A 22,840-nucleotide genomic window follows, 5' to 3' on the forward strand; every position below is an offset into this window, starting at 1 on the left:
CAATAATTCTATAATGAATGATTATTAAATTGAAAAACAAGCCAAACATGTTACAGTTGAATTTATTGAAAATGTGAACAACAATAAAATTTTTGAATTTAATATTTCAAATATCCAGTGGAATATTGGTTATAAAGAAAGATTTATCAATTATTAAATGATTTTAAAAAGTTGTTCAAATGTAATTTTATAGCTGAAAGAATCAAAAATTTTATCTATTTGATCAAAATCAACAAATATGATTGGTGGTTAAAAAAAAAATAATAACAATGGTTGTAAGACTAATGTACAATCAATCCATGTGCGTTACCTGGATCATTACGAAGTGGGCGGAATGTGTGGCGCTCTAAATTTTTCGGGATGATCATGAATGAATTTTACGAACATTGAAGCTCGTTTTTTATCTTTCTGTTATACAATTAGAAAAAAAAATCTCGAATGTTAAACAAGTGAATAGTTAAAAAAAATTCATAACTTACAATAAATTCATTGACATCAACTAGCGCTACTTCTCCAATATTTTTAAATGAAACCAGCAACTTCCGAGTGGTAAAATCAATGGCCAATATATCTTCCGGTTCGATTAGATGAACCAATTTTCGCCAAACTTCTGAATCATGTGCAGTCTTTTTATCTTTATATGCAAGAACCTTTTGATCTTCCTGACAACGTGCATTTTGAACAATAAAATGTGAATTTTCAAATGATTTAACTAAAATCAATGAATTATCCAAATGTTCAAGATTTTCGGTAGTGTTACTCGAATCAGGAAAATCCTCCCATTTAGCTTCATAAGCGACAATTCCATTTTCAAGTTTTTTATTCCTTATACGTTCGACGCTCCATTCTTCCTGATTATTAGGATCAGATTCATTCTCTTCATTTCCAAGTTCCGCACGCAACGCTTTTATTTCTTGTTCAATTGCTTCCTGAATTGCTTCACGGCTCATAGATGAATTCTTAACTTTAACATTGTTCATTAAAACTGACGATGTTGACATATTTTCCGTTATTTCGTTAGCCGGTAAACGATTTTTTGTTGGAAAGTTCATCTCCTCCCAGGATAATTCACTCCATTCACGTCTTCGTACAGATTCGTTAGGTTTTTTTGCCGTCAGTTCAGAGGAAGATTTTGATGCTTGTTTCGAAATTTTAGACATAATGATCGAATTAAAGCTACACAGAAAAAAAATCCCTCCTGACAAAAAGAGGGCAAACTTATTGATATAATAATTTCAATTTGAAAAGTTGATTAACTCAAAATTAAACTTTTGAGTAATATAAAACAATGAAACATTTGTACGTCTTATATGAAGGGCATGAAATCCTATTTATTATAATTCGTTCAAGTATGAGTGTTCGTTCACCCGGTTTACACTCTGCAAAAGTACTTGCATCACATAAAAAATTACAATTTAAATCAAAATCAAAAATGGATAAATTTTCACAAGACTAGAAAAAAAGCATTTTTCCTTAGTAGAATAAAAAACAAATAAAAATAAATCATTAAATAGAAACAAACACAATGATTAATCGATTATATTTACAAAAGTATATTCTTTCAAATACAAAAAAGGTCAGACCTTCATTTTTTTATGATTTTTTTTTGTATCCACAATGAGTATTATTTTTATCTAGATTTTTAAAATTCAATCAATTTTTCGCGTTGCAAACGGATTATTTATGACACATAAGGAATTTCCATAATCACAGATCAATGCTTTTTGTTCATAGGAAAACATGAGATTCTTGATCGATGATTTTGTCCATTTATTATCATTATTATTCATTAACATTGAATTCCAAGCTGATGAATCTATATCGGTTGTATGTGATGCTAATGGTACAATACAAATTGATCGGGCATCATTACAATCCCAAATTATTAATTCATTATCACGAACAGTGACCAGAATAAATGGTTCAAGAAATACCATACCACGGCAGATTGTATGCTGATTAGGTATTCTATGAATCAAATGCCCTAAATTCAAAAAATAAAGTTGATCAATTGTTGAATAACAACAGGCTAAAATGAGTAAAGATAGAACAATTACCTGAATATCGATCCCAGATACAAATCGTATTATCCGTTCCAGTGGTAACATAATAAAGTGAAGATGTGACAATAGAAAGAATTTCGGCATCTGAATGTGCATGCATACTAAATATGCAGGTACCGGTATTCAAGTCCCACACGCACATCTGTCCCAATTGACATCCACTCAATGCACTAGCCGTTGAATACTTTGGAATAAATTTTTAAAGATTATTCTACGGTAAAAACGAAAATTTTTCAAAACTTACAGGATCAATAGCAGTTGTCATGATGGAACCACAATGTCCATTCAATGTGTACATTAATTTAAAATTATCTAAAGCAAACACTTTTAATGTTGTGTCCATGCTGCCGGAAATTAAACAGCCACGACTACCAAATACACGAATAAATTCATCATCTTCAAGAGAATCGATTATTTCTATTCTGGTAATCGGTTGTTTATGAGCTTTTATGCGAAATTTCGATCGATAACTGATTCGATCGCAACATTTTGTTTGTGATGAAGTATCGTGTTGAAAAATGGTAGAATATTTATCTTCTTTGAATTGTTCCAATTCTAGTATTTCTAATTGACCATTCAAACGAGCCAAAGCAACAGCCCAATAGGTGGATTTGATAACCGTTAAAGCATAAGAATCATTAGATTTTTTGAATTCTAAATCTTCGTTGCCATTTCTGTATGCATCAGGATAATAGACAAAAGATAATTGTCCAGTATAGGCATCCCAAGCTTCAAAACGGCCATCATCACCGCCACAACCGAGCAGAACATATTTATCATGAATATCAATGCACCAAATGGGACGAAAATCTAAACATTTAGATTGATCATTATTGGAATTAAAGCTTTCACAGTGACCATCAAAATCAACATTGTCATAATTGTTAACAGCATCAACGTCATTTTGGATTCCGTAAAATAAAGTTTTCAATATATTTCCTTCGGTCCTAATTACTACTGGTGCTTTATCATTAGACATTCTTTGTTTTTCATGATGGTCATCGACTTTTGTTTGCATTTCATCGATGATTCTAGATGGTTTATAGGAGAACATTGATGATGAAAAATCAATCATCATCTGGTTAGATCGCTTGATTGTAGCCAATGATTCACATGTAAGTGCATCGTATATTCGTAAATCACCTGACAATGAACTAGCAGCAACCAATGACGTTTGAACATTTGTTGCAATCAAATCAATATCTTGATTATCCAATAGGTATTGTTTTTCATTCGTATAGGTTTCTTTTTCACGATCATAATTCAGAATAGATATATCGATACGTAACAACCGATCAGGACCACCACCACTTCCATCATTATAATTTCTTAATAAAGCAGCACGTTTAACAAATGTTCCAAATCTTTTGAATGGATTCGTTTCAGATAATTGTGATCGCCATTCAGCATAATTACGTGTGCAAATACAGCGGTAAAGCTGTATGATTAGATAAATGAATAATATAAGACACGGTGTCCACAGTCCAATAATTAGATGAAGATCATCTCTTGACCAATGATTAAGTTTTATTTGTTCAAATTTATCACTAGTTTTAATAAATAAAAATTTTAAATTCATGAAATTAAATTAATTTCACTTACTAATCATCATCATCGCGAATGACATATTCTCCATTCGAGAATTTCATTGGAATAAACTTTTTTAATATGTGATAATCCGAATCAGCAGAATTTCGACAAAGTTTAGCTCGTTCAGGCGTGATTGGGACGGATAAAAGTATGGGCGGCAATATCGATATGAAGCGACCGGTTAATGAAATGTTATACAATGAAAATAAATTAGTCCAATGTTGATTTGTAAACGGTTTAGGCATTGAATTGTCACGTGATGAATAGCTAATTCGATAATATGGATTTATTGAAGGAGGTAGTGATGATGTATTGATTGTTTCTTTTTCATTTTCACTATTAGAAATTTCATTGATCTCCAATAATTTCATGAAAGATTTTTGAGAATTTTTATCTGTAAGTAAGGTTTCGTTGATTGTCGTCACTGGTATGATGTTAGTTGTAACTTCGGATTCCGATTTCTGTATTGTTGTTAAATTTGATTTGCTGAACAAGATCGATTGTCCTTGAGTCAAAATCGTAGCATCCATGGGAGTGGTAGTTTGTTCCAGAACCAGATACGCATTATAAATGGCTAAACCTATACAGGCACTTAGCATTAGGATAAAACCCCTTTGAACGAGCCGTAGACGAGCGAGGAACAAAATAAAACGCAATCGTTTTGGTGTTTTCTGCTGAACCGGATCACCAGGTCGCGCATAAATGTTACGTGGATAAACATTTGGTGAACGTTTTTCCGGATAAGTGTTGATATTTCGTTTCTAGGAATGTTAATCGGGTGATTAAAATTTTGTCCAACAATAAATAACAAAAATAATTACCTTAATCCTTTGTACTAGCAATGAATAAAATGGAGTAAACAATGTGATTTGAATGAAAAAATCGGAAAGGAAACAAACGGCAGCAATCTTGCAACATTCTTGAAAGAACGGCATAAACGTAAATGAACCAATCGATAGCAAGGCCAATTCGGCTAAAAGATTTTTCGTTATCGACAAGCCTTCCTTGCTTAAAGCTTGTGCTACACGAACTTTTGAATCTAAATGAGGATTGGCCAACACCGATTTAGTAAGTACCAACATGTTTTCGAAACCTTTTTGAAATAATAAGAATTTTTTGTTTCAAGACTTTCAATATCAATAATAATAATCATTAACTTACTGATACCAGCAACGAAATAAGGCAATAAACGATTGACAATCAAAACGGAATGAAAACGAAGACGAAAACAGATACCGAATGACATGAATAATGACATCAATAAAGTGATTAATGTACAAAGTGAATAGAATCGTTTATTAAAAATAATTTCCACTTTACCTAAATTTTGAAATTAAATTTTTAGTAAATAGATTTTGCATGATTAGACTACTTACGGACAATGTAGTACATGTAAAAACAAGCCATTGCATAGATCAATATCAATGGGAATAGATAATTATAAGTGAATGTTGTATGAAAATAAATGTGTTTGGTTTTGTTCTCTAAAAGATCTACTTGTATCTGAGGTTCTGTTTCATAATGATTTCTATTTGATGATGGCTGCTGTTCGTTTGGATTTTTATTGCCCATTATCGTTGAAGACAATGGATAGCGTTTATATAGATAGGCACGTAATGCTTCTATGAATTCGGGTGAATTTTTACGCAATATCAATGTTATTGAATATGAAATAGTTCGAACACGATTGCGGCCATATGTACGACGTATTCCGGTATCTTCGAATGAAACACCGAATATAATATCATGCATTGAGCCCGATGGTACTGGACTAGCCGGGAGATCTTGAAATTTTAGCAATGTATTTAGCAAATTTTGGTCTTGTAAAAATTTGGTACGATCACCATGCCATACATTTGCCGGTGATAATGTCAAACAGGAATACGAAGGAAGATGTGAGGCTATATGTGAATAACGTTCTGAAAATGTCGGTTCGAACACTTGAAAGCAGACATCGTTCAAAGTAATTGGTTCATCAAAATCATTTTTAAATTGGAAATTCGATACAGCTTCGACAATTTCAAATATTGTTTCGAATGGAGCGCGTAATGCATCTACTAGTTGCATATCTTGAGGCCATGGTATCACAGCTGAACGGATATAGATTTGTTGAACATATGCATAGGAAAGATTCGATTGAAACTATGGAAAATTGATGTGAAAAATGAATCGTAACTTAGTGACTTTGTGCCCACTTACCCAAGGTGGAATATTCTGATCATCATTAAGTTCATTTCGAACATATGAATCGGGCCAATAATTAAAATGTTTCATTAATGGATGAACAGAATTATCACCAGAGTTTAATAGTAGAGAATCGTGCGATTTAGAAGAGGAAGAAATATATACATCATATGAACTACCGAAAACGCCACGAAAAGTAAATATCTGATATGAAGTTAGAAACACAACCATCAATGAGAATGAGATTATTAGAGCTGGATGTCGTGAACAGAATAGGCCATGTTTATAATATAATTTCGAAACTTTTTCTTCGATCGTAGCAAGAAAATGTATAGATGATTGAGATGTCGTTGTAGACAATGATGATTGTGATGATGATAACAACGATGGATTGGGAGAATTGGACAAGCGTAAATCAACGCTACGTGTTCGCTTATGTGATGATGGTTTCCTATTATGATTTGAATGGGTGACTTGTGGATGATTCGATAGACTACTTGTTGATGAAAATGAACTTGTTCTGCTATGTTGATATTGATAGTAATCTACATTATTGGTCCCCGATGATGACGGATCAATGAAATTTGATTGTGATGAATATGGTCTCGAATGTATTCGTAAAGGATCAATGACCAATGATGATTGTGAATCAGTATGATTCAAACGATCAAATGTTTCAGCAGCCAAAGATGACGCTGACGATGGTATTGAATCGACATTTTGAAAAAAATCTCGATGATCCGATTGTTCATCATTCATTGTTGATGCGATAATGATTAAGTTATTAATGAGTTACGATACAGAATTTATCGATTGATTGAAGAAAATAATTAGATTGAATTATTACATTCAATCATCAAGTAGTAATAGCTGTAACATAGTCATATGATTTGAATTCAAAGAGATAAATGAATATATCATGTTGATAAAGATGATCAATTTCCTCGTTCATTAGAATTCAATTATAGATTTCTGTTGATTGAACTAGGATGACGTAAAAACAACTGCCACAAACACGATAAAAATTGGAATCATTTTTTCAATGTATTGTTATGATGAATTTCTTTTTAGAATTTACAGTGAAATGTCGATGTATTCAAAATGGACATTTTTCAAATAAAAAATATTCTAATGAGGTCCAGTATAGGTTTAGGTGCAAATGCACAAACTATATTCATATTTTTTTCGAGCTCAAAAATAATGATAAAGGACGTTTATTTTTTTTCGCTAGTTAAAGTGGCAGCACAATATCAAGGACAATTTGTTGTTTAATTTATTTGATAAATATCATTAATGATGATGTAGATGACGGCAGAATCGATTGATTGATTGATTGAATGAAAGTCTTTTTTACCTTTGTTCGTCATTCAATGTTTATAAGGAAAAAAACAACAACAAGAATCAATTAATTTTAAATAAAACAAACAAACAAACAAATAATTCAAAAGAAGTTATAGTTTATTCGGAAAAGTTTCGCTGAATTTTCGATTGGAAAAATCGAATCATTGCAATGAACAAAAAAAAATTGCACTCGTAAATTTAATTGACGATATAATCCAATGTTTTTCGTTTTCACTTTTTTCTTTTTTTTTCCTTCCATTTATATGTACAAATGTCTTATATAGATATTTATATTATTATTATATTACAACACACGATATTTGCAGAAAGACTTTGAGTATGACTGGTTGATTGGATTTTTTCTGTATTGAACAAGGTTAGATTATAAATTTTGAATTTTTAAAGTATTCGGCTTAATCACACGCGCGTAACATGTCTAACGAATAGATGCAATATATTATTTGGCCAATTTGAGCTAATAGAGTGTGATTGAAAAACCAATGGTTGTCCAATTCATGTTTACGGTGATTTTATCCTCAGGCTAACAAGGATACTGCACATATACTACGTGATGGATTTTTTTTTTTCACAATTTTTTTTGTATGTTTTCGTTGTGACTGTATTCCTTTTTTGTTGTTGTTGTTGTGATGGATTGCAACTAATTATCAGAATTATAATTATGAAACATTTATTGCAGCAATATTCGTTCATGGATTCGCGAAAAATTCGTACATGTTTGCTTTATGAATATAATCTTGGTACAACCATCGATGAAACATATCGTCGAATGTGTTTGGCATTTGGCGCTAATTCTATATCAATAAAATCCATACGATATTGGTACAATCGTTTTAAACGTGGTGACCAAACAATTGAACAACAATCATCAAAAACAAATGGTTTGCAAAAAAAATTGAATGAAATTGAAATTTTATCATCAAAAAATAAAAATGAATCCAAGATTGAAAGTGCAAAATTGACTCGAATATTTAATGAGAAAAATTCTCTAATGTATCAATGTTTGCCTCGATCTCGAAACTGTAAACACCATATTAAACGGAAAAGTAGTGGCCAGAATATTTTAGATAAACGAGTAACTATTTCTTCAAGTAATAATGAAATGATGGCAAAAAAATCGAATACAACATCTAAACGACCAATCATTAAAAATAGCATATATCAGGATTTAAAAAGAATTTTAAATCAAAAACTTTCGATGAGTATCATAAAAAATGGTATAATCGTAAACAAATGAGCTCTCTCAATGATCCACAATAATCACCACAGTTGATTATATGATTTTTATGCTTACACATTTGTTTTTAGTTATAGCTATTGATAAATTTCATTTTTCGACCATCAATATTTTTTTCAATTATTAAATCTTGTCGTATAATGTTGACGAACAACAATCATGTCCTGAGAAAAAATCTGAACTTGTTACTCCCATTTGTATTTACACACGTCATGATTGGCGTAATTTGGCAACGTCATCAATAATGATATATGAGAATATCCGTCACCCGATCGATTTTGAATTATGAATACGATTTGTAAAAAAGTACATTTTTCAACTCTTAATTCGGATAAAAGATGGCGTAACATTATTGTAATTTATATTTATAATATTTTTTAAACTTTTTATTTATATATCGATAAACGATAATTATAAAAAAAATTTGTAGAAAAAAAAGATATGCAAATAAATTTATTAGTTAATAATAATCATCTGATCGAATCGATTGAGGTGAATGTTGATATGGATTATAAGTACTGCTATTCAATGGAATAATTGATGTTGTCATCAAAGATGGTGACTTATGATTTGATGGCTTCTGTTGTCGACTTTTATTCGATTTGCTGATGCGATTTTTATTTCCATTTCCCATATTTTTGTTACTATTGATCAATTTGGCTCCCGGTCGGCTATGGGTTGTATTTTCCGTTGTCGATGGTGAATATGAAGAGCTCATCGATGGTATTGGTTTGTTATTATTGTTAAAGCCATGATGAAGATGATGATGAATCGTGTTAAGATGTAATGGTTGCTGTTGTGTTGAATAGTAGGAACCAGATCGATCACCATTGTTATTACCATGATGATTATTGCTATGATGATGGGTATTATGTTGATGATGATGATGATTACCTACAACATTGCTTGTCATTGGATTCGCTATAGATGTTGTGCTTCGATTCAATGATAGACGAGAATCATATGGAGAATAATAGCTACCAATGTCAATTTTGTATGGATCATAATCATCCATAATAGTCGGTTCGTGTTCAACCATCTGTGTTCAGACAGAAAAAAAAAAGAAGAATGAAAAGAAAATGATCCATATAATTTACAGACTAACATTGATGTAGGCAAGTGATTATCCTACGCAAAATCCGTTCAATTATTTTCTTTTTTTTTACATATGCTTAAATTTGATCAAAGATTTGACAAGGTATATAATTTGCTAACAGAGAATTGGCCAATCGTTAACCCCTGACTAGATTGGTTCGAATTGTTGTTGAATCGCAAAATGAATGAATAGTATTGTATAATAAACAGCGCTTAACTATGTGTAAAGAGAAAAATGTTTCTCTTACCTCTGACCTGAAGCATGAACATGACATTGATGTACAAAGAAATATATTGACAACCATCATAATGATGAGCAGAATGCCCAACATAATACACAATGCAATCAGCCATGGAAAACGCCATTCATTACAATGACCATGGATAAAGTCATCCGAACCACCACTACCTCCACCACCGACTCCAGCCATCATGATAGATGATGACATTTGTTGATCTGGTTCAAATACATAAACGGTTGTCGATGCAAGCATTTGCATTCCACTTGTTGGTCTATTACGGCTGTAACCAATCGATGTTATATTATGGTTGTTTTCAATTGTTTTGTTCATCATCATCGTTTCATTGCCAATTAATGGACAAAATGATGGATCACAAAAACTACAATTATCAACCAATTCAACTAAACATTGCATATGTAGTTGATTAGTTCCTGGTAATTTAAACATGGAATAAATTTCTGCTTCTGCAATATTCTGTCCAATCTGTTTAAATGGGCCTAACATATGGTCGTTAATGTTTGGACAACCATTATTGTCCAAAAATTCTACATCCGTATCGTTTCCGTTGAATATGAAGCAATTTCTTACATAAAGATGATATGATGATTGGCTACCACTGGTTTTCAATTGACTAGATATTTGCTGCTGCTGGTGTTGTTGAACGATTTCAGCACGTAAACGATATGGTTCACCATGATATAATTTATTTATCTTATGCCCGTGGCGATCAACAAATTTGAACATTAATTTTTCATTTTTGTTTCTTGATTTTTCATGTTGAAAAGATTGATGAACAGATCAAAGTGTGTGTATGTGTGAATCATTATAAAGATAATTAAGTCATTTAGTTAGTTAATCAGATTATGTCATTTGTTACACTCACCTATTGGAAAATTCGGTATTACCACAAGTGATCACAAAATGTTTATCATCCGATAGTTCTAAAGCTCGATGTAAACGTACAACTAATGATATCGATCTTTCTTCAGTACCCTATATAAATTATAAATGACGAATGAGAAACGTAAATAAAAAAATGGAATTCTAAGACAAATTGTTCATCATTTGTAGACAAGAGGATAATGAAAACGAAATTAATTTGCTTGGCTTTCAAACTTTCACATACAGTTAATTAATGAAAACAACATTCATTTCTAAATTGTCCTTCCTGACTTTTTTTTATCGAATTTCGTCTTATCCTCATTCTGTCGAAAACTTAATCACCACATAATTGGTTTAACTAAATCTAATTCTCAAATGGAATGGTTTATGTTTGCTGTCATTCAAATGTTCTTTTATTTATGAAAATGAATTAAGGATTTTTTTTTCATTTTGGCTGATTTACCTTTACACGATGTACACCACAGAAATTTGGCCGGTTTGATGGAGCAAGGAGATCGATGTTCAATACGACTATTGTTGAACCATTACCATATATTTGACATGGATTACGGCGAAAATTTCTCACATGTACTATACCATTGAACGATTGATCAAATGTGACCATAATATTCATCAAGTTACGTTCACATTGTGCCTGTACATGTGGATCAAAAATATATGAACCAAACGTTGTCGTTGTTGTTGATGATGGTGATGATATATTTTGTTGAGCGGATAGACTGACTTTTTCACCATTATTGTTCAATTTATTCTGGGCCAATACTTGACTCTGAGACAAAAAGTTTTGTTTTAAAAAATCAATGTATAATTTTATTTTATTTATTTTTCATAATAATATAAATAAATCAATTATTCATGGCTGTCATGTAAGTATAAAACAATAATCATCTTCAATAATTGATAAAGATGTCAGTGGATGTGTTTGAAAATTTTTCCAAAATTCATTTCGATGTGTAGGTAAATCATTTGATTGATTTTCTTCGTCAAATAATGATTATCAATTTTTGTAGCCAATTTTTGTCATTATTATAATAATCATATTTATAAGAAAAATGCTGAATCGAATGAATTCTTTTTGGTAAATTATTTTTTTTTCTCTCTCTCTCTCTCTTTCGTTCTTCTCTTAACACTAAAACTGTATGGTTCCAATAGGACAATCAAAGAGTTGATTATGTTCAATTTTATAAAACAGAAATTAATCTAAAAAATAAAACTAGAGCAAAACTAATTTAAACTCGGCCAATCTTGTAGTTGATCTAATAAAATAAATTCTTCATCATTATGGAACTAAATATGTGTGTCGGCGTGTTCATGATATACATCTCATCTTATTATTTTCAAATAAAACTAAAAGTGATTATTTCATATTAGGCCAAATATGCAAAATAATTTTAAATTGGAAATAATAGAAAAAACCTTTAAAAATATAAAGATAATCTTAAACTTGTCAATGATAGCTATCGATGAAAAATACAAAAAAAAACAAACAATAAACGAACAAATCATTAGAATGAATCAATAGATCGATCGATCAATCAATCTGTAATTGTAATGGATCAAAATGACTATGATGAAATCGTCATCATCTTAGATTATCCAAATAATTATAATTTTATCTCGATTAAATTTATGCAAAAAAAACGACATCAGCCTTTTGAATTGGCAAAAAAGGCTAGTCTCAATTTTGATTATTTCATGATAATAATAATGATTATTATGGACTTTATTTACATCATTACAAATCAGAATAGGACTAGGATAACAAGAAAACAATTTAGTACTTTGATAATCATCATCATCATCATTATAGATGCATTTGGTAATGATAAAAAATTGAGAGAAAGAAAAACCACAGAATTTTATCTATTTGCTTTATAAAATGGTTACTATAATCATTATAAATACCAACCAAGGCAAACCAAAACATCTCGAAAATGATCAAATTAATACCTATTATCATGAACATGGGATTACTAATCAAAAATCACGATCTGTTCATTTGATTCCAATCATTAAATTTTGTATTTTGTAAACAAATACTAAATTGGATTGTATGATTAAAAGTGAAATGAATCATATATTCACCGATTTCCATTGCATTTGTTTATACTAAACGTTTCCGAATCAACTACCGTATTATTATTATTTTGTGAAAAGTCGATAGATTAACGATTAAAAAACATTCAAAAAAATTGGAATACAATTTACAATCACTAAAATACAGCATTACATTCAATGAGACTTCCTATCCAGTGATTGCTTGCACATTTGAATATATATAATTTAATATAAACTACATTTAAGTGAGCAACGAAAAAAAATATGCCCAGAAATTGATTCTCATCATCATCAGCATCATCGTTGACTAATGTTAAAACATTTAGTAACGAATTTATCTTCATTTGTAAATTATTGTTGTTAGGAATCTAGATTTTTTTTCTTGCAATTTGTCCAAATATACAAAGTGGAGTGATTAATGTAAATGGAAATGATTTTTGTTTCCGTTTCAATTTAGTTTTAATAATAATAATAATAATGATGATGATAATGTTAATTTAGTTATCACAATCACAATTTAAAGTAATGATGAAAATAGTTTAATAATAATAATGAAGATAATAATGAATAATAATACAAGATAGATTGATCAAATACATGTAAACATAATACAATGAGATAGAGAGAGAGAAATGAAGACGAGAGCAATCATATCAAGACCAATCGCGGCATGGTTAATCGAGCAATGTCTTTTATATATTTGTAGCCATATCAACACACAGGCGCACTGACAATATGAACGTTTATGGAAATACATAGTCAATGACTAAATGTTAACACTCCCCTGTCATTGATATGTCAATAATATTCCACATTTTTACCATACGTTCATGTTTTTCGGGCAATAGGATTTTCGTTAACCAATCATCCAATTGTTTCGTCGTGTCGATCCAAGAAATATCAATGAATTTTGAAATTACGATTTTAAACATTTTATACATATGTTGATAGTAATGGCACTGATCAAATTTCGATGGTATAAGTCCATTTTTCGTTATAATATCGTCAAAACGTTTGTTCCATGCTTTGGGGCTTTCTTTCAAGCCATACAAGCCACGTTTAAGTTTGCAAACATTGTCGCTTTCGTCGTTGAAAACAATAGGTTGTTTGATATACATATCATGATCAATAAAGCCAATTGAGAAAGCGGTCGAAACATCAAATTGAATTATATTCATGTCGTAAGTAGCGATAATCGAGAATACTAGTCGAATCGTATCAGTGTTTACCACCGGGGCGTAGTTATTCCATAAATCATCATCATCAGCTTCGAAACCACGAGCTACGAGCCTAGATTTATATCGACCATCGTCCTTTATACGATACAACCATTTTACAGAAATGACAGTTTTATTTTCCGGTCGAGGTACAAGGTCCCACGTATCATTTTCAATAAGTGCCTGGTATTCTGATTGCATCGATTCTTTCCATTTGTTAGCTTCGACACAATTTCTTGCGTCGTTGAATGAATTTGGCGCTGAACCAGCCACCGCTAACCCAAGAATTTTGCGTGGTCGTAATGACGCTAATTTGTCAGGATCCAATACATGTTGTTTATTTTTCGAACCAATAGGTCGGCCACGAGGCTTATCATTTATCTCCCCTGTTTGGTTAATGTCGTCAGCATCATCATCAATGTCGGTAATTGGATTATCATCAGGTTTATCAGATTTCTCCGATGTCCCTGGAACAGAAGGATTAGTCGGTTCTATCATTAAGATAGGGCTTACGATTTTCGAGCTCGGTGTCTCTTCCCATTTTACCGTCGATGACAGCTCCATTTGTCCAGCCTTACGATCGTAGCGTCGGTAAATGGATTCACCATCATAGCCAACCAACACCACGGGCTTCGAGTGATCATCAAACTTGTTATCATATTTGATCAACATTTCACCGACAGATCCGCCGATATCCATATGGATATATTCACCAGCTTTATCGTGCTTTTTGTTCAATACCGATGGATGACATGATTCGATCAATTTACCATTACAACATGATCTACAAAATCCCATGTCATTGTTCAACTTTGTCGGTAGTCCACCAACCAACGATTTGTTCGCCATCGATAAAATTGTTCTGGCATCAACATGATTATGTTTTTCGTGCCGCACGGCCAAACTTTCACCAATAGCCATCATGGTTACTCGTTTCTTCGGTATTCGGGCACGGACCTCGTACACATTTGTATATTTCTGTGAACGATCAGCATAAATCAATGGTTTGCCATCTCGATAAATAACCGTACAGTTAAAATCGCCACCAAAATGTATATTTCGATGTTTCGATATTGACCCAGTGATATAATTTAATATAAACTACATTTAAGTGAGCAACGAAAAAAAATATGCCCAGAAATTGGATTCTCATCATCATCAGCATCATCAAGGCCATCAATGTCACCTTCGGTTGACTAATGTTAAAACATTTAGTAAACGAATTTATCTTCATTTGTAAATTATTGTTGTTAGGAATCTAGATTTTTTTCCTTGCAATTTGTCCAAATATACAAAGTGGAGTGATTAATGTAAATGGAAATGATTTTTGTTTAGATTTCCGTTTCAATTTAGATTTCTGTCATGATTATCATCATCCAAGGAACTGTACAGTAAATTCTTGGCCGCATACATTTCTTTATCTTGGCTTTTGTCATCATACTTTTCTTCAACGTATTTCCAAAGATCGAGACTCCGAAGATGATAATAACAGCTATACAGATTCGTCATGAATACGTTGTTTCAAATGCATTTAAAATTCAACAAACAAACAAAAAAAAAAATACTGACTACAAACAGAATAGATTATACAAATGAACATCATAGGTAAGGTCATCCATCCATCCATCCATCCAAAATACAATTTAAACAAGAAAAAAATAATAATGAAAGAAAGTGGTAATCATGGTCGCATATGAACAAATGATAGTGCTCACGATTTTCTCTAATTTCATTTTTTTTTGCCATTTTAGACAATCCCTTTGAGACTTATCCAGATAAATATTAAGATAGTGAAAAAGGAAAAAAGATAAAAGTTCAATGAGTTCATTAACGTGTTCATCAAAGTGTGACCCGTTACCATACTTATAATCATGACCATCATCATCATCAATTCTTGTGTTTAATTTCAATATATCCATTATTAACATAGACTTGTGTTTGTTTACGATTCTCATTTACATCTGTAAAATTTCTATGCAAATAGATAAATATGTTTTGAAAATTATCATTTCTCCATCAATGTATTTTTGGACAACTGTTGAATTGTTTAACCAAAAAAATTCATCAAGAATATTGAAATTCAATATTGTTTGATTTCAAAGTTGGATTTGAAATCATAAACAATTGAATTTTTTTAGCAATAAATTTTTTTTTTTGATCGATTGGATTTGTGTTTTTGAAAAAAACAAGAAAAAGAAAAAAAAATGAAGAAGCGACTGTGTTGATCAATTCAATCATCATCGATCATTTGTGATGATGGGAATCCTTGATGATGTCTGTGAATTTCGTATTTTCAATGAAATTGAATTTCTGTTATTGAATTGAAAATTTTTTTTTATCGATGATCTACGCTTGATTGTTTAAAATATATTTGCATTCACAGTAATTTTCTATTATTTATGACGGCAAAAAAAATTTATTTTTTTTTTGTTGGATTTTTTCCAGATCAGATAGCCAATCGATCAAGAAATGTTTGAATCTGATTCGTATCAATAATCGATCAAATACATAGCAATTTTATTTTCTTCTGTTCGTGATTTTCATCATCATTCAAATGTAGATCATGAAACAATTTTCTGTTCCTGCCAAATAGATAGAGTATAATAGGATGTGATGTCAAATTTAATGGATTATCCAATCGATTCAATCTATTTGTGCACGCTTTAATATATGAATATTTATTCATATGAAATTGAATGGAAAAACTTGAATTTGAAATTACTGAAATGAAAATAGCTAACATGAATAAGAATTCATGAGAAATTCATCGTATAAAATGATAAGTGTTTTTGGATTGAATTTTTAACCCTGGATTTGTTAATCATTTATCAACAAATGTACATGTTTTAAAAGTTATTTTCATCATGTTTAATATACTTGAGTGTGGCTGTACTATTTCTAGTTGTTTTATGTGCCATTTTTTCTAATAAATTCATCCTTCAGAAGAAGATGGCCACACTTTTCATATGATTGAATATTTTGGTTTATATGAAAAGAAATTTTAACTTTACTTTCATTTTCTTTAAACATTTTGACGTAACATTATTTCATTTATCATCCACAACAACAAAAAAAGGATTTGCAAGAGGATTTTTTGCATTATGTGACCAGAATATTATCTCGACCGGTATGATGGGCATGAATATAGGATGTAGGATGATGCAAAAAAAAAATCCCAAACTCAATAAGTCATTTTCACTTGAAGTATTGCAAAATTCATTGGGATTTTTGTTTTTTACAAACACACACACACATGTTGTGGTAAATCTTTTGTTATTTTTGATGAGCAAATCAAATCATACAGACAGATAGAAGAGAAATTGATAAAAATTTGAAAAAAAATCCTAACCATTACTATGCATGTGTTACAGATTTATAAAGGATGGAATAAAATTAGCATATTGGTCCTGGAAAATAAAAAGACCTTGAACCTATTCAAATTAGTATTATTCCAAGAAAGAAAAAATAAAATCAAACATTTTAATTTTATGTATCGAAAAATGTCAATATGTCTAATTTTTAATTTTGAAAATATAAACTTACATTTAATTGAGATGAACTTGAAAAGATGATTAAAAGGCTTATAATCATCGATAATAATGATGATTGAAAGAAATTAGAATGACATTGTTGTCTATTTTTACATGATGATAATTGTGGTCGTTGTTTTTGATGAGGATGATGATAATAATACAATAGTAATCGCTTTATTAATGAATAATATTGGTGAATAAGAATAAAAATTCGAGACCAATAATCGATATATATGCTTGTTGTAGTTCTCGATTTTTCATTAAAATTGTTATAACCATAATCTACGGCCGTTGTTATGGAATCACAATGTTTAGGTTTCATCATCATCAATGCAACATTCGAATGACAGTAATGAACATTGATAGTGGTGGCACATAATGAAAGTGATGCTAAACAAGGATAGGAAAATAATGTTGATGGTAATGATAAGATTTGATCAGGTGATGATTGTAGATCAACATTATTTATTGGATAACGATGATGATTATCATTATTTTTTATTCGTCTTTTCTTTTTTCTTCTATTTGTAGCGGTTATTCGGGTCAAAATGTTCGAAATTAAATTAGATTGGCCATCCAAATATATTTGTGTGTGCTGTTGTTGTGATGGTAGTTTCTTCTTCATGGTGGTGGTTGTCATCATCACCATTATCTTGTCGTCAGCGTCATCATCGACGCTTTTGTTATTGGCAATAGTTTTTGTGGTCATATTGTTCATTGTCGATGTTGTTGTTGTTGTTGTTATTGTTGTTGATGATGATTTTGGACAAGCCATCTTCATCTGATATTTTTTGCGATTATTATGGTTCCCCATAACAATAAAAATCTATACAATTTAATCATTTTTTTCGAGAAAAAAATTTAATCTTGATTTTTCTGAATAATATTTATATCAGTTAATATGGAAAACATATACACAAACAGGTATTCAAATTGTATGTATTTGCCAGGATGATCATAATCTCATGTGCGAATCACTTTAGATGATAATAATGATGATGACGATGACGATATTCACTCGTTGATAAAAGAATGAAACGACGACAGGTGCGTCAAAACTAAATTGGAAAAAAAAATATTTTATCGATAAATCGTCTTCGAAAACGAGGAAGGAAAAAAAATTTAAATTAGAAAAATATCATCATTCAATCGATCGTTTGTTAGGTTTTGCCGACACATTTGAAAGAGTTAGATCGGTAATCTCCAATCATTTACAGATTGAATGCGATGATAACTTTGACAATTTTTTTTAATGTAAACACACGCATATACCAGATTTGAAAATATTTTTTCTTCGATAAAAAGAAACTAGAAATGAGAAATATCCAGCCTGCAGATTGTTACTCTTTCATGATGATTAATCAATTCATCTGATTAGTATTTAAAATCTATCATCATGAAATAAGTGGTCAAATGTTCCCACATTTTAAGTTATTTTGACTGGGGATTTTATTCTTTTCTTTGAAAAGGTAAAATTGCAACATTTCTTTCTCTTCTGATTCAATTTAGTTTGTTTAGACCAGGTTATCAAATAATAAGATAATGATAATAAAAGAAAGAAAGATATAATAGATTTTCATGAATGTAATTTTTCTCTAAATACTGAATTTCTATTAACCAAATAAGCTAAAAATATAGCTACTAGGAAATTTTCATATATCTCAATGGATATCTTAAACATATTGATAACTCCATCAATCAACAAAGAAAAAACCATTCATTGGTTATGAATCATCAATACGTTCGGCAAATCATTATGATACAGGATGGATAAAAATACTTGAAATCGACATTTTATATTTCCGATAAAGAAAAAAAAGAGAAAAAAATAACGGTAAAACTATAATGAAAGAAAAAGTCCATGATTAAAGAATCACGAAATTTACATTAACTATAAGCTTGTACTTATAACCTAATCGAAACTTATTCAAATCAACATGAGATCCAGATGGATATCTTCATAACTTGATTAATCAATCAATCGATTGATCATATTATTTCCTGCCTTTCGCCATCATCATTATCATCATTATTATTATGGTTGAAATGAAAAATTAATGATCATGAATCAAGTGAACATCTTTGATTTGATGATGAATAATAACTATTATGACAATGATGATAGATGCCTACTTTTGATCTAGATGGATGGAAAATAAAAAGAAAATTTTTTCGATTACAATAAAAAAAAACGGATGAAACTCATGAAAAGATCACGACCGAATCGATCGTTGGCCACAACAAAGCCTTTTTGTTTGAATTTCATGCTTGAGCTTTTGCACTATGGATTTCGATCTGAAAAAAAAGAAAGATCGAATTCAGAAGCATTCCATTCATTCATCATAGGTTGTTTTCTATTGGCCAAATATCGATGATGATAGCATGGGTGACATATCAAGTGTGTGTATTCAATAGTGTAAAGACATACGGATACAAATGACATCGAATTCATTATGATGACAAAATCAATTTTATCAAAATGACAATAGATAATTGTAGTGAAAAGAAAAAAAATTCATAGTGACAATAAAAAAGAATGAATTTTTTTTTTCTTTGTACATCTCAGACAAAATCGTTGATCATCATTATTATTAGACGTCAAAGATCATTCATTCATACGTTCTTTTTCAAATGACAAAGACAGAAAGATAAACAAACATTTGGAAAATAATCAAAATAATGTGAACATATTGTGTTTGCATGATCCTGGAAAAAAACAAACAATTTGTTGTTGTTTTTTTTTGTTGCATTGACTGAACTATTACATCCACACAAAAAACAAAGACACATGATAAACAAACGAATGAATGAATGAATGAAGAATTGAAAATGAACAAAATTTTTATCAGTATTTTTTTTTGTTTCAAAATTTCTTGCTTACTTGTTTTAATGATGATGTCCATACGTTGGTTATTGTGTAGTTCATTTGTTCCAATTTTCAAATTAGATTTGTTGACAATTATGTGAACGGCCTAATTTGAAGAGTTATAATGATGAAACACTGAAGATCTATACATACAAAACATTTACAACACTCATAATTACACTTATTATTATGAAATGAATATTTATCAATCAATCAATGAAATATTGATAAACATATTCACTAAAATATCTACACAGAAGTAAAACAAAAAATTTCACAAACCTGTATGCGATTCAACCGAAAAAATTCCCATAGTAAGGAGAACTAAATGTAAACAAAAAAAAACGGAAAAATAAAACCAACAAACGAAATTGAAACTAAAGAAAATTGTTTTGAGGAGAAAGTCAAAAATATTTTTTTATTGCTGCTTTAAAAATTGTGATTGTTGATGTTGATGATGATGATGATGATGATGATGATGATGATGAGAGAAACTCATGCACTGAACTCAAAGATCCAAAGTTTGCAACTGGCGTGAAGAATTTTTTCTTTTTTTACTATCAACTGAATGTCAGACTGGAATGACTTGTTCGACTACTTGTAAAAGTGTGCAGATGGATTTTTCGACTTTTCCACTTCCATCATAGACATAATACCTGTTGGTGGCATTCATACATGTTGATGATGATGATGATGATGAAAATAATGATCGATGTTAGGTGGTGGTGGTGATGGTGGTGGTGGCAATGGTTGTAAGTTGTAGTTGTTGGTGTCCATTGGTCATTGGAAATTAACATTTTTCTCTCGCGTTAGAAAAAAAATGTCTTGTCCCATAAAGTTGCATTCATTCATTCGTTGTTTACTTCAGTTTTTGAATAAGAAATTTTCGTTCTCTTTTTTCTCATTACATACAGCAACAAGTGTGGACAAATTAATTCAAACTTTAATGTTGTGAGGTAAGGCTCACGAGACATTCGAAAAAATTGTTATTCTCATTCTTATCATCATCATCACTATTCGCTACTTCACACAGATTTATATTGGATATAAATTTTTAACGGGAAACGAAAATAAAACCATATGTCATAATGATGATGATAATGATATATCACATAACGGAAACAAGACTAATCCTAAACAGATGAAAATCGTCATTTATTTGCCACGTTAAAAAGACTGAATCAAATGAATAGTATCTTTAAATGATGAGATTTGGTAACTTTGTCATCATTCCTTTTTTTTGTAGTGTACATTAACTATAGATATTCATCAAGAATCATAAAATTATATAACGGAAAAATATTTCAATCTTCATTATAGCTAGTATATTTGAACAGTTGGCTTAGATTTTTCTCTATAAAAATTTCATTTTTTTTTCAAAAGCATAACCATAGGATTTGAATTAAATATGATTCAAAATAGCTATTTTTGGTCAACACGAATTTCATTTTATATAATGAACACAAGGATAATGATGTAATGGAATGGAATAAAATTAGAAAGCATACATACATAAACATACAAAATGATTCAAAGATTTGCATCCAAAAAAAAAAAAAAAAAAAACAAACACTGACAAAAGATAATTAAGTTTGGAGAGAAACTAACGTTATAAACAAAAGCGAACCAAAAAAAAAAATGATCTAATTATACTCAATTTATAATTAACCTGCTTGATTATGAAAACACAACATACTCATCATAGACACCGCACACACCCTTAGTCATCATGATAAATAATAGGAAAGTTTGATGCGTAAATAGAACAAAAAAAAATTAAACTTTATTCATCATACATTAAAATTCAACAACGAAATTGATTTCATTTTATAAAATTCTAATAACAATTTTTTTTTTTTTTTTTTTGATGATCAACAAGTAAAAATTTAGATTTTCATTCATTTGGCCAATGTCGCTACTATTTATAACTGAGAATAAATACAATTCAAATATATTTTTTTTCTAAATGAAAAGGAACCTTGACAGGATGTGCTATACACACACTGATAATGATACATGTTTCTGTCAGGTTATTTTGTATGAACAAAAAAAAAATTGAAGAAGTGAAAAAAAAATCCATTGGCATCGATTCAAGTCATGCTTGATTGTTTGTTTGATAGTCGATTTCTTTATCCTAAATTTTGTTTGTTTGTTTATTTGTATATTTGAATAATATCAAATACTTTTTATGAAGAAATGGACGTTTATTTTTTTTATCTGGCTAAAAGTTACAATTGAATTCCTGTAAAGTGTCGAGCAATTCGAATCGATTACTCAGCGTTTGTATCAGACACACCAACATTTTCATAGTTATTCTCAAGTTATTGTTGCTAATTTTTTTCGGTTAAAACTGAACCCACTTTTTTTTACATTCGATCGTGACAGAATCCATAATTTGAGAGAATCACATGCGTTAATATAGACATTGTAAAATCACGCGCTGATTGATAATGAATTGCTTGTTAAAAATAAGAATGTTAGATGATCATTGAT

General features: G+C 30.2%; 3 protein-coding genes across 6 annotated transcripts; all 3 read right to left on the minus strand.

The window, feature by feature from the left end:
- Positions 1-46: 46 nt before the first annotated feature.
- Positions 47-1,296, minus strand: LOC124499672 (uncharacterized). Its single transcript, XM_047063615.2, has 2 exons — positions 480-1,296; positions 47-408 (listed from the first exon to the last, which is right to left on the minus strand). The coding sequence occupies exons 1-2, from the start codon at positions 1,158-1,160 to the stop codon at positions 319-321; spliced, it is 771 nt and encodes a 256-aa protein (XP_046919571.1). The 5' UTR covers positions 1,161-1,296; the 3' UTR covers positions 47-318.
- Positions 1,297-1,311: 15 nt separating this feature from the next.
- Positions 1,312-7,718, minus strand: SCAP (SREBP cleavage activating protein). Its single transcript, XM_047063610.2, has 8 exons — positions 5,853-7,718; positions 5,030-5,795; positions 4,815-4,973; positions 4,475-4,746; positions 3,666-4,414; positions 2,308-3,610; positions 2,058-2,247; positions 1,312-1,984 (listed from the first exon to the last, which is right to left on the minus strand). The coding sequence occupies exons 1-8, from the start codon at positions 6,594-6,596 to the stop codon at positions 1,650-1,652; spliced, it is 4,518 nt and encodes a 1,505-aa protein (XP_046919566.1). The 5' UTR covers positions 6,597-7,718; the 3' UTR covers positions 1,312-1,649.
- A 1,067-nt stretch (positions 7,719-8,785) lies between these two features.
- LOC124499670 (uncharacterized) lies at positions 8,786-21,921 on the minus strand. Of its 4 annotated transcripts, none has more exons than XM_075735972.1 (7): positions 20,630-20,854; positions 20,363-20,453; positions 17,492-18,539; positions 11,116-11,442; positions 10,654-10,763; positions 9,777-10,533; positions 8,786-9,472 (listed from the first exon to the last, which is right to left on the minus strand). In XM_075735972.1, the coding sequence occupies exons 3-7, from the start codon at positions 18,293-18,295 to the stop codon at positions 8,894-8,896; spliced, it is 2,577 nt and encodes an 858-aa protein (XP_075592087.1). In that variant the 5' UTR covers positions 18,296-18,539; positions 20,363-20,453; positions 20,630-20,854; the 3' UTR covers positions 8,786-8,893. The 4 variants fall into 4 exon arrangements, with proteins under 4 accessions (XP_075592087.1, XP_075592086.1, XP_075592089.1 ...); XM_075735971.1 differs by having other exon boundaries at positions 20,363-20,490; XM_075735974.1 differs by lacking the exons at positions 20,363-20,453; positions 20,630-20,854 and adding an exon at positions 21,860-21,921.
- Positions 21,922-22,840: the final 919 nt, after the last annotated feature.

Source organism: Dermatophagoides farinae, chromosome 2, assembly GCF_024713945.1.
Source record: "Dermatophagoides farinae isolate YC_2012a chromosome 2, ASM2471394v1, whole genome shotgun sequence".
In the NCBI taxonomy this organism is placed as follows: domain Eukaryota; kingdom Metazoa; phylum Arthropoda; class Arachnida; order Sarcoptiformes; family Pyroglyphidae; genus Dermatophagoides; species Dermatophagoides farinae.

Coding starts and splice junctions, on each gene's coding strand:
- LOC124499672 (XM_047063615.2), bottom strand. CDS start 1,160: ATGTCTAAAATTTCGAAACAAGCATCAAAATCTTCCTCTGAACTGACG. Junction 409..479: donor TTGATGTCAATGAATTTATT/GTAAGTTATGAA, acceptor ATTGTATAACAG/AAAGATAAAAAACGAGCTTC.
- SCAP (XM_047063610.2), bottom strand. CDS start 6,596: ATGAATGATGAACAATCGGATCATCGAGATTTTTTTCAAAATGTCGAT. Junction 4,747..4,814: donor TTATTTCGTTGCTGGTATCA/GTAAGTTAATGA, acceptor TATTTCAAAAAG/GTTTCGAAAACATGTTGGTA. Junction 1,985..2,057: donor TATCTGGGATCGATATTCAG/GTAATTGTTCTA, acceptor TTTTGAATTTAG/GGCATTTGATTCATAGAATA.
- LOC124499670 (XM_075735974.1), bottom strand. CDS start 18,295: ATGGGGAACCATAATAATCGCAAAAAATATCAGATGAAGATGGCTTGT. Junction 11,443..17,491: donor CAAGTTCATCTCAATTAAAT/GTAAGTTTATAT, acceptor TTTTTGTCTCAG/AGTCAAGTATTGGCCCAGAA. Junction 9,473..9,776: donor GTTCATGCTTCAGGTCAGAG/GTAAGAGAAACA, acceptor GTCTGAACACAG/ATGGTTGAACACGAACCGAC.